Source organism: Centroberyx gerrardi, chromosome 5, assembly GCF_048128805.1.
Source record: "Centroberyx gerrardi isolate f3 chromosome 5, fCenGer3.hap1.cur.20231027, whole genome shotgun sequence".
Classification (NCBI taxonomy): Eukaryota; Metazoa; Chordata; class Actinopteri; order Beryciformes; family Berycidae; genus Centroberyx; species Centroberyx gerrardi.
In genome coordinates this window covers 7,467,889-7,479,205 of record NC_136001.1, presented here as the reverse complement: position 1 = coordinate 7,479,205, position 11,317 = coordinate 7,467,889, and the positions used below count along the sequence as shown (strand labels likewise).

Below are 11,317 nucleotides of genomic sequence, written 5' to 3'. Positions count from 1 at the left end.
AATCGAATATGACTCCAGATGAGGAGAAATAATGTTGGTCAAATGCTGTGGTCCAAATAAGATAACTTCAGTTTTATTCTCATTGAGCTGAAGAAAGTTTGCAGCCATCCAGGATTTGATGTCTTGAAGACAGTTATTGAGGTCAGTTAGTTTGGTGTAGTTATTAGGCTCTAGGGGGAGGTAGATCTGTGTATCATCCGCATAACAGTGAAAAGAAATGTTGTGTCTTTGAATAATGTGGCCTAGCGGAAGCAAATAGATGGAGAAGAGGATTGGACCAAGTATGGAACCTTGGGGGACACCACAGGACATGGGGGCAGAGGAAGAAGATGAGTCGCTAATAGAGACACTGAAAGATCTGTTAGATAAATATGAAGAAAACCAGTTTAAGGCAGAACCGGACTTAAACCATGCAAATTCCTCCACTTTCCTTCAATATACTTTGAAATCCATTTCACTCAAGCATTTCACTTTATTTTGGCAGTGCTTAGATAGTACATACTTGTGTTCAATTATAATGGGGCCCATACTAAGAATGTATGCATAAGGCTCTCCTGGAAGAGAAAGACTTAATTAAAACAATAGATGCAAATGTCCATTTTCCATGCGGTAGAGCTTCAAAACAATATAAATCAAATCTGATCCCCTGAATCCTGAGAACAGTCGCAATTCCTGAATTTGATCTATGGCAATTTATTAGTTTTAAGTAAAACAAGATGTGTGTTTATGTCCTGAAACCTCTCCTGTGGCAGACAGGTATTAGGTTCGGCCTCCTGCCTATTTGTCTGTCATTAAGTTTCTCTTCTCTCATCCCCTGCCATCCATGCCGTTCTCCTCTACCTCTCCTTCCCTGCCATCCTGAGTTTCCTGACCTCTTCTATTCCATCCCCTCCTCTGCTCTTTTCCCTTCTGGCATGGGGTCTGACCTTCTGCCTACTTGGCTCTCTCCACCACAGATAGCATTGCCAACACACACACACACACACACACACACACACCTTAAGTACATAATGTCCATCTTAAGGTACACATAAGTTCTAACCGATATTCATGTTAGCTTTGGCTAAAAAAAACATGCAGACCAGGCCAAAAAAGCTTACCTGGAGCATTAGTATGGAAGTTAATTTTAGCAATGCATTTCATAATCCCCACTTGGGTACTGAGACCAACTGAAAGACGATTTTATGTAGTTAGCCTTTAGAGGAAAAGCCATACAAAAGGTTATTTGTGAGGTGGTGCTGGAGTCGAATATGAGTTTTGGAAAAGGTCCACTGGGAAAGTAAGTGAATTCATAGTGAGTAGATTGATTATGTAACATAAGGGGTCATTTACCAGCCTGACGTGTTTGGCGTTTAGGGTCCAACAATATTTCATTTTAGTAGAGCAATTTCATTTTTTCTAATTGTATTAATTAACACACATTCACACAAGTCACACTACTAGCACAAATACAAATGAAGTTTGTGTTTATGTTCTCAGTAAGAAATTGTATAATTTTGCCTGGTTGCAATTATTGGAAACAATAGACAGAAAATGACTATAGATCATCTACCTCCTGTGATTTCCATGGTTGTTCATGTCCACATATGTAAGTGTGATGAAAGATATGAACATCGTATCAAAGTTAAATATCATTTTCAACTCAAACTACAGCTCTATGCTATGGCTGGAGAGTCAGAGTCAATAAGGCAGATAGTGTGAGCACACACACACGGACCCATGTGCATGCGTACTAGGGCTGTCAACGAATATTCTAAATTCGATTATATAATCGAATTGTAAAAAAAAACAGACATTCGATTATGAAAATTAATATTCGATTGTGAAAAAAAAAAAAAAGCAGCACTACCGCGGCTGTCCGCCTCGCGAGTTCTTGCGTGGGCCTGGGCCGCTGCACTGAATGCACTGCATGATGGACAGAAGTCACACAACGTCACTTTCATTGATTGAAAATGAAATATAGGTCAAGCTGAAACGAGCGAATAATAACAACCGTGTGGTAATGATGGCAGAGAGTTCACAACCCCCTCCGAGCAATCTAAAAAGCCCTGTTTGGAAATACTTCGGATTTTGGTCAGACGGCAAAATTGTGGAACCTCGAGATAAAGTTGTATCAAATTGTTTATTTAAACCAGTATGAATATTACCTAACCTGTATAAAAATTAGGCTATCGAATAACATATCAATTACGAATCATGCATTTGATCTTGCTCCGAGAGACAGCGCGTTCTCAGTTCTCACTCTAGCACCAACCACGGCGCAGAGGGAGAGAGAGAGCGAGAGAGAGAGAGAGAGAGAGAGAGGTCTACGGTCTTTAAATGAAGTTTTACGGTATAGGACATTATTTTATTTGTTTATTTTGTAATGTGTAGGTATGTAGATCTTTTAAAAGACATGTTTATGTTGAAATAAATATACCTATACAAGTAGTTATGTCTCTCATTGTATTGGTTTGCCCTCTTATGGACATAATGCGCAAAAATAGATATTCGAATGGTTCGAACCTATGTGTTTTTTTAGAAGGAATAATGGAACGTCATTTTTGGCCAATTTTGACAGCCCTAATGTGTACACAACCATACATCCATGCACGCACGCACACACACACACACACACATCTACTACCCACCTGCATGCATTCACACCTACACCTACACATGTATACACACACCCCTGTATCCTTAGATGTTTGCCAACCCCAGCACATATAAAAGTATCTGATAGATTTTCTGGAGCCACTCTCTGTTATGTCACGTTGGCATCCTGGTCTGACTGCATTAACTAAGGTAAGTACCACCTGTGAACTTTCACTACAGTCATATAGCCACAGAGGAATGTCACAATAGAGTTGAATGAAGTGCTGCAATGCTATGATAGTGAAATACATTTTCATCAACTCATTCATATTTCCTTATCATATTCTGACTTGACCGATAATGTATATTCTGACTTGACTGATGATGTATATCACCAGGTTGGTCTTTACCTGAGGTGTGCATTGTCCATGTGTGGCAGCAAACATGCTGGTTATGGCTACATGATCCTATCTTACTCTAGTGTGTTTTTTTTTTTTTTTCTGAGATTTGTCTTTTCTCCTGTTGCAGGATAATTTGTATTTTGAAATCCATGTTATTATCAGTCCTGAGGCACTTCCCTCATCCACACTCCCAGCACAGCATTCTGAAACTGAGATCTCCACCATTTGAAAAGCATCACAATAGCTTGACAATTGAAAGCAAAAAGTTGAAAATAATTATGATGCTTTTTAAAGGATCTTAGGTAACTTCTTGTAAATCCTTGGTTGAAAATAATACTAGTTTTACAGACTGATCATCTATAATCAATGATGAACTTCCTTCCCAAAATGGATATCGTTTTGGAATTCTTACTCAGCCTCACCTTCACAGTTTCAAGACAAAGTGTCAAAACAATGAACTGAATGAAGTGGAAATTGGAACCACACTGAAAATAATGATGATTAAAAAAGGGCCGTTCATGTTGTTCTTTCCACTACTGTGGTTATTTTAATTGTATTTTCAAAATATTATATTGATTTTTATCTTTCAAGTTGATGCCCTGATCTTCTGCCTGAGGTGAGTACTACTTTCTTGTGCTCTTGTCATTGAGTGGGCCTGGTAAGGAGGACGGAAGGCTCTCTAACAAAATTGAATTCATCCAGCGGTTCCACAATGTCGAAAAGTGCCCAGTAGTTTTAAAAATGCAACTTTCAACAAAGCTGTAATGAAGCCAACGATTGTTGTGCAAATAGCAAAGACTATTGAAAAATAACCATGCGTGGAAATTATCATGATCAAATTGTTAATGGTATATGTCTAAGACTCACTCTAAAGGCCTATGATGAACCTGATAATGTAACTGAAGTTATTCCTAAAGTGTTTATTGTACGTTATCTAAAATTCGCATGAGATTTTTCCACACATTTTTCCACAATGTGCAATGCCACCCAGCCAAGAGTTCTTTCTCAGTTTACTAAGTGTGATTATGTTGTGTATTTTTGTATAGAATTATTGCATTTGTTGTATAATTATTGTAACTACTGTTATATAATATGGTATTCAACCAGTCAATAATAAATATATGATCAATGGTAAATAAATGATGACATTACTTATAGCAACTCTATAATGTTGCATACAAGTTGCATATTTGGGTTAATGTTTCTTATGATAGTTGATGAATATTACGTTGTCTCTCTTTTGTTAGACTTCAACTTCAGCTTCCAAGAGATGAACGTGTCATCTGCCAATGTAACAGTGGTTATACAATATCGAGACTCCTTCGCCACAGCTGTGACCAAAAATGTGGTTGTTGTGGCTCTCGGCATCTCCATCAACTACATCAATGCCAGTCTCATTCACACCTTCCGCAAACATCAGGTTTGACATTCCTTCACTGTCAACCAACCACTTATGATCAATTTAATGAGGAGATATGGCAGAAATTAATATTTATATCACCACCACCTCTGCTGCTGGATTAACAGTGAGTGTCCACTGAACAGCCAAATTTGCAGGCGTAGAGATTATGTGGAAAATTGTGGGAAGGTGAGCGTCAAAAAATTCCAAGCTCAACATTGACAGGGCGGTGCCAAAAGATGAACTAAAGTCTATTTCATGCAAATTTTACGCGTCTGAAGCAAGCATTAATAAGTAGAACAGCAGGTGTCAGTTTGATTCATGTCTGTTCATGAAGTATCCCCCTTGATGTTCCACCTGTCCCACCAGACAGAGCATGGAGGAAAAAATAATTATTACTGTTCCTACACATCCAATTTTGTATGATGCATCTTTTCACAAATTAAAATTCACTTTATTTTATTTATTAGCAGGAGGACCAGGATGTAAATGATCATTACCTGACAATTCTCAACATAGAAAAACAAGGAGTTAGGCCTACAATAACATCCATGACCCATATTAACTTTTTTGAAAAAAAATAATTTAGGAATTAGAAATAAATAATAATACAAAAAAAAAAAAATCTGAAAAAAAAAATGTCTTTACCTTTCGCTTGATCCGGTCTGTGTGTAACTTCCTGCAACAACTCAACTCTCGCGAGACTTGGTTACAGACAGACCGGATCAAGCGAAAGGTAAAGAAAAACGTTTCATTTCTCTGTAGGGTCCTTTCCATAATGTTGTCAGACACTTATAATAACAATCTGAGCCTGTCAGTGGCAAAAACAAACACTTTTAGTGGACGTACATTGACGGTGCGATTTACCCCGTCGGATTACATTGCAGCTCGTTTTGCGGCTGCCGGCTGAAGCGATCTCGCTCAATACTGGACCAATTTCAAAAATTGTTGTCCCCTTTAGTCACTTAGACACAAAAAGATGGGAAAATAGGGTCCAGGTTGAAAAATACAGAAGTTACCCTTTAAGGCTTTAGAGATCTTTGAGCTTTAATGATTGCAGTGCCATCAGGACGCACGTAGGAGGCATAGGCAGAGGATGACCAACGGCCCAGTTGTTGAAGGAAAGCTGCTGATAGACCTTGCATGGCTGCGGAGGTTGCAGCACCTATTCTAAATGAATGACCTGAATAAAGCTTTGGGGGTATGTTACATATCAGAAGAATCTGCTCTAAATGATAGCTAAACCAAGATTTGGACATGGGATTGTTATCTGGGGTCAGAAAAAGAGGGGCACAAGGGTCGGAGAGAGGCCTGTTTTTAAAAAATGTACACATTGATTTAAAAGGACAGAATTGAGAATCAATGTGAGCAATGATTACAGCGCAAGCACCTCCAGCTTTAGAGTGTTTAAGGAAAAGACTAAAGAATTCTGGGTGGAAAGATAAATCCGAAAAGGTAACGTCTTTACCTGGATCAAATGAATTTGAAGAAGTGGTAAATTCACCACTCCTTAAAAACCCATAAAAAGCGAATAAAAAAGAACAATCCAAGAGAGAGTCGACATAGGGAGAAAAATAACCATGTCTCAAGACTGAAAGCATTTTATGCAAGATGGAAAGAGCAATAGGGAGTCTATTATCAATGCTAGAGGGGGAAACTTTTGAAATGCCTTTAAGTAACAGTTTAATGGCCGGATTGGAAAATAGGCTGGATGGATGGATGGATCAGAACATCTAGCATTAAACTGGATACCAGCGACCAGACCTCTTATATACTGAGGCTTAAAATGACGCACATCCATGCAATGACAAATAAATGCGCAAACAGCACTGATTGTAACAGGTTTTAGTGGCAAATTCAGAGAAACGCAGAACAAGGCAAAGGTTTTCCAAGCAAAATCATAGGATTTCAGGGTAGAGGCAGCTAGACCCTTTCTCATATAAAACCTGGCAGATTCTAAATATGACTGCAGGGAAAGCTGGTTTAATAGAGGGCTAATGCTTCTAGAGGGGGAACTGCTATGGGCGTTGGGCTGGCTTCTGGGCAAAGACTCTTAAATACCTAACATCGAAGCAGAGACAGCAGAGGCCAGAGAATGCTGTGGCACGTATGGGGCACTTGCGGTGGGAATGAATGGATGAGGTGCAGGTGCAGGAGCTGGTGCATGAATCAGCGGGATCTGAGAGGCAGTAAGCATTGCAGAGGAAGATGATGAGGCTTGGGTGTTCTCCAGAGACTGGAGGTGAGCATCAATTGCCTGAATAGAATTTACCACTGAGACTGTAGAGTTGATGTGAAGGCATTATCTGATGGATGAAAGGCAGCATTTGGTTGATCGGGATGAGCCGAGCTGGCAGAGACATTCTTGCGCTTGGCTTGAGGAGCTAGATGATGAGTTTTCTTTGTGCGTTTGCGACCAGGAGCTGTTGAAGGGCCAGAGGTTGCAGGGGGCTCATCCCGGACTGGTGTTTCACAAACCACTTCGTTAGCCAGGTCATGGAGCTGCGAGAGCTCCAGACCCGGAGCAGGAGTAATGCCTTGAGCTTTTAACATCTCCAGAATTTCTGAACCTGACTCTCATTGACGAGCAGCAATCCGAGCACTGCGCCAAGCTGCCGATGAGGTAGAAGCCGATTCAATTAATTCAGCATCAAACAGTTCCGTTTCTGAGTCTGACATCATGAAATAAGATGACTGGCTGAGAATTAGCAGCAATACAAAACGTAAACTCGCCATACACGACCTGCACGATGACAAATGAGCGCAGAACAGCAGCATGAACGGACTAAAGTGGAGAGAGAGAAACATATTTAAAAAGACAGCAGCAAGATGATAGGCTAACAATGGAGGTGTGTCGCTGTGCTATTGGATAGATGTGACCAGCTGATGTGAACAGCTGATATCTCAATTGACGGACCCAGGAAATGACAGCAAGGAAATAATGAGTGAGCATGCGTGAGAGATGTGAATGGCAGGATGGTATGAGAAGTAAAACTACAGCCTAAGCATGCAAAAGATAGTCTTCCAGACTGAACCTTCGCTAAAGCTCCATAGAGATTTTGGTTTCCAAAAAAAGCATCAATGTTCTGTAATGATGATTCTTTGGAGAAACTCCCCTTTTCTCTACACCTTTCCCCACTTCCCATGTGCTGTTTTCTCTAGTCTTGCCCTTGCCCCTCTTCTACTGAACTCTGCTCCACTCAACTATTTTCTTTCCTCCCCACTCTCCTCTCTCAATTTTCCCCTCCATCCTCCTCTCCTTCCATCTCCCCATACCCCTCTCCTCTTCATTCCCGCCAACCAGATCTTCTACATGAATCCTCGCTACATCCTTTTCATTCACCTGGTGGTCAACGATATGATCCAGCTGATGCTCACTATCATGCTATTCCTCCTCAGCTACACCCTCTACACAATAAATGTCTCCCTCTGCTGCTGTGCCATCCTGCTTGCTCTTTTCACCACCGAAAACACCCCTCTGAACCTGGCCTGCATGGCGGTAGAGTGCTACATTGCCATCTGCGTCCCCCTCCGCCATGCGCAGATCTGTACAGTCAAAAGAACACACATGCTGATTGGTCTGATCTGGGCGACGAGCATGTTGTCTGTCCTCCCCGACCTCTTCATCGCCCTGGCCACAGAACCCCTGGAGTTTTTTCATACCCGAGTCTTCTGTCTCAGGGAAACCGTCTTCAGGAATCCCACCATTATCAAGAAGAGGGATATCACCTATATAGTGTTCCTAGTCATAGTTTGGCTCATTATCTTCTACACTTACTTCAGGATCCTGTTCACTGCCAAGGAGGCAAGCACCGATGCTAAGAAGGCCCGGAAGACTATCCTCCTCCATGGATTTCAGCTGCTGTTGTGTATGGCTATCTATGCAGACCCCCTGTTAAAAAAAGCTCTGCTGTACTGGTTCCCTGAACATTATGCGGACTCCCTCTTTGCTTGCTATATTATTATAAGCATCCTGCCACGATCCATTAGTCCAATCATCTATGGCCTACGGGACAAGACTTTCAGGAGGTACCTGAAAAGGTATCTGTTGTGTAAAGTGAGCATACAGTAATCACCCATCCACAGACTGTAATTAGGAGGTCTTTATTTTTTTTAAAAAAGGTGACACTTCATGAACTCTGGAAGGCTTTCCTGAGCATCCTAAGCCCACCTTGCATTCACTTTCCCCAAATTAGCCCATGTCGCCCTTCTCCAGCACTCTCTCCACTCGCTCTGCTGCTCATGTCATTGACAACCCAAGGCTGCTAAGGGAGCTACATCGCCATGCCTCCAGGCCATAGTCCAGGCCGATGATTGTTATCCCTCTTGGCTCCCCAGTGGTGCTATGTTCTAAGCACTCCAGTCAGGACTTTGGTTCTATAAATTGAGTTATTCTATGCTTTCAACTATAAATAAAGCTCATTCTACTGCTGCACTCATTGTAAGGTGCTCTGGATTAGTGTCAGCTAAATGTCTAAAATGTAAACGTGTAACACAATCATATGGAGTAAATAAGAGCTTCATAGCAGCTACATGTCACATACATGAATACTGATGAAATCTTTGCATCAGGTTTCATTAAATGTTTACGCAATACTGACGTGCAAAGGCAAAATGTAGTAACTACAAGTTTGGTCAAAATTGAATTAAGACTGGAAACCGACTTTGTTCACCAGCCTCTGTTTTATCTTGTAACAAACTGTTTTGGCTCATTTATGTTTAGTTTGAGACAAAACTGCATGTCAAATTTGCAGTAACAAAAAAACCCAGCTAAATCCAAGGCAGAATGCAGTAGGAGTAGTTGCTGCGCTCTGGCCTTGAATCTCCAGCTGCAGCTGTAAATACTGCGGTCTGCCGTGGTAATACAAATACAAATGAAGTTTGTGTTTATGTTCTCAGTAAGAAATTGTATAATTTTGCCTGGTTGCAATTATTGGAAACAATAGACAGAAAATGACTATAGATCATCTACCTCCTGTGATTTCCATGGTTGTTCATGTCCACATATGTAAGTGTGATGAAAGATATGAACATCGTATCAAAGTTAAATATCATTTTCAACTCAAACTACAGCTCTATGCTATGGCTGGAGAGTCAGAGTCAATAAGGCAGATAGTGTGAGCACACACACACGGACCCATGTGCATGCGTACTAGGGCTGTCAACGAATATTCTAAATTCGATTATATAATCGAATTGTAAAAAAAAACAGACATTCGATTATGAAAATTAATATTCGATTGTGAAAAAAAAAAAAAAGCAGCACTACCGCGGCTGTCCGCCTCGCGAGTTCTTGCGTGGGCCTGGGCCGCTGCACTGAATGCACTGCATGATGGACAGAAGTCACACAACGTCACTTTCATTGATTGAAAATGAAATATAGGTCAAGCTGAAACGAGCGAATAATTCAACAACAACCGTGTGGTAATGATGGCAGAGAGTTCACAACCCCCTCCGAGCAATCTAAAAAGCCCTGTTTGGAAATACTTCGGATTTTGGTCAGACGGCAAAATTGTGGAACCTCGAGATAAAGTTGTATCAAATTGTTTATTTAAACCAGTATGAATATTACCTAACCTGTATAAAAATTAGGCTATCGAATAACATATCAATTACGAATCATTCATTTGATCTTGCTCCGAGAGACAGCGCGTTCTCAGTTCTCACTCTAGCACCAACCACGGCGCAGAGGGAGAGAGCGAGAGAGAGAGAGAGACTTGTATATACCTATACAAGTAGTTATGTCTCTCATTGTATTGGTTTGCCCTCTTATGGACATAATGCGCAAAAATAGATATTCGAATGGTTCGAACCTATGTGTTTTTTTAGAAGGAATAATGGAACGTCATTTTTGGCCAATTTTGACAGCCCTAATGTGTACACAACCATACATCCATGCAGGCACACACACACACACACACACACACACACACACACATCTACTACCCACCTGCATGCATTCACACCTACACCTACACATGTATACACACACCCCTGTATCCTTAGATGTTTGCCAACCCCAGCACATATAAAAGTATCTGATAGATTTTCTGGAGCCACTCTCTGTTATGTCACGTTGGCATCCTGGTCTGACTGCATTAACTAAGGTAAGTACCACCTGTGAACTTTCACTACAGTCATATAGCCACAGAGGAATGTCACAATAGAGTTGAATGAAGTGCTGCAATGCTATGATAGTGAAATACATTTTCATCAACTCATTCATATTTCCTTATCATATTCTGACTTGACCGATAATGTATAGTCTGACTTGACTGATGATGTATATCACCAGGTTGGTCTTTACCTGAGGTGTGCATTGTCCATGTGTGGCAGCAAACATGCTGGTTATGGCTACATGATCCTATCTTACTCTAGTGTGTTTTTTTTTTTTTTTCTGAGATTTGTCTTTTCTCCTGTTGCAGGATAATTTGTATTTTGAAATCCATGTTATTATCAGTCCTGAGGCACTTCCCTCATCCACACTCCCAGCACAGCATTCTGAAACTGAGATCTCCACCATTTGAAAAACATCACAATAGCTTGACAATTGAAAGCAAAAAGTTGAAAATAATTATGATGCTTTTTAAAGGATCTTAGGTAACTTCTTGTAAGTCCTTGGTTGAAAATAATACTAGTTTTACAGACTGATCATCTATAATCAATGATGAACTTCCTTCCCAAAATGGATATCGTTTTGGAATTCTTACTCAGCCTCACCTTCACAGTTTCAAGACAAAGTGTCAAAACAATGAACTGAATGAAGTGGAAATTGGAACCACACTGAAAATAATGATGATTAAAAAAGGGCCGTTCATGTTGTTCTTTCCACTACTGTGGTTATTTTAATTGTATTTTCAAAATATTATATTGATTTTTATCTTTCAAGTTGATGCCCTGATCTTCTGCCTGAGGTGAGTACTACTTTCTTGTGCTCTTG

General features: G+C 40.5%; 1 protein-coding gene across 1 annotated transcript; it reads left to right on the top strand.

Annotated features, from left to right (window-relative positions):
* The first annotated feature begins 4,248 nt into the window (after window positions 1–4,248).
* LOC144539331 (odorant receptor 131-2-like) lies at window positions 4,249–8,449 on the top strand. The gene is made up of 2 exons (XM_078283425.1): window positions 4,249–4,398; window positions 7,682–8,449. Exons 1-2 carry the CDS (start codon window positions 4,249–4,251, stop codon window positions 8,447–8,449), a joined length of 918 nt encoding a protein of 305 aa, XP_078139551.1.
* Window positions 8,450–11,317: the final 2,868 nt, after the last annotated feature.

Coding starts and splice junctions, on each gene's coding strand:
- LOC144539331 (XM_078283425.1), top strand. CDS start 4,249: ATGAACGTGTCATCTGCCAATGTAACAGTGGTTATACAATATCGAGAC. Junction 4,399..7,681: donor ACACCTTCCGCAAACATCAG/GTTTGACATTCC, acceptor CCCGCCAACCAG/ATCTTCTACATGAATCCTCG.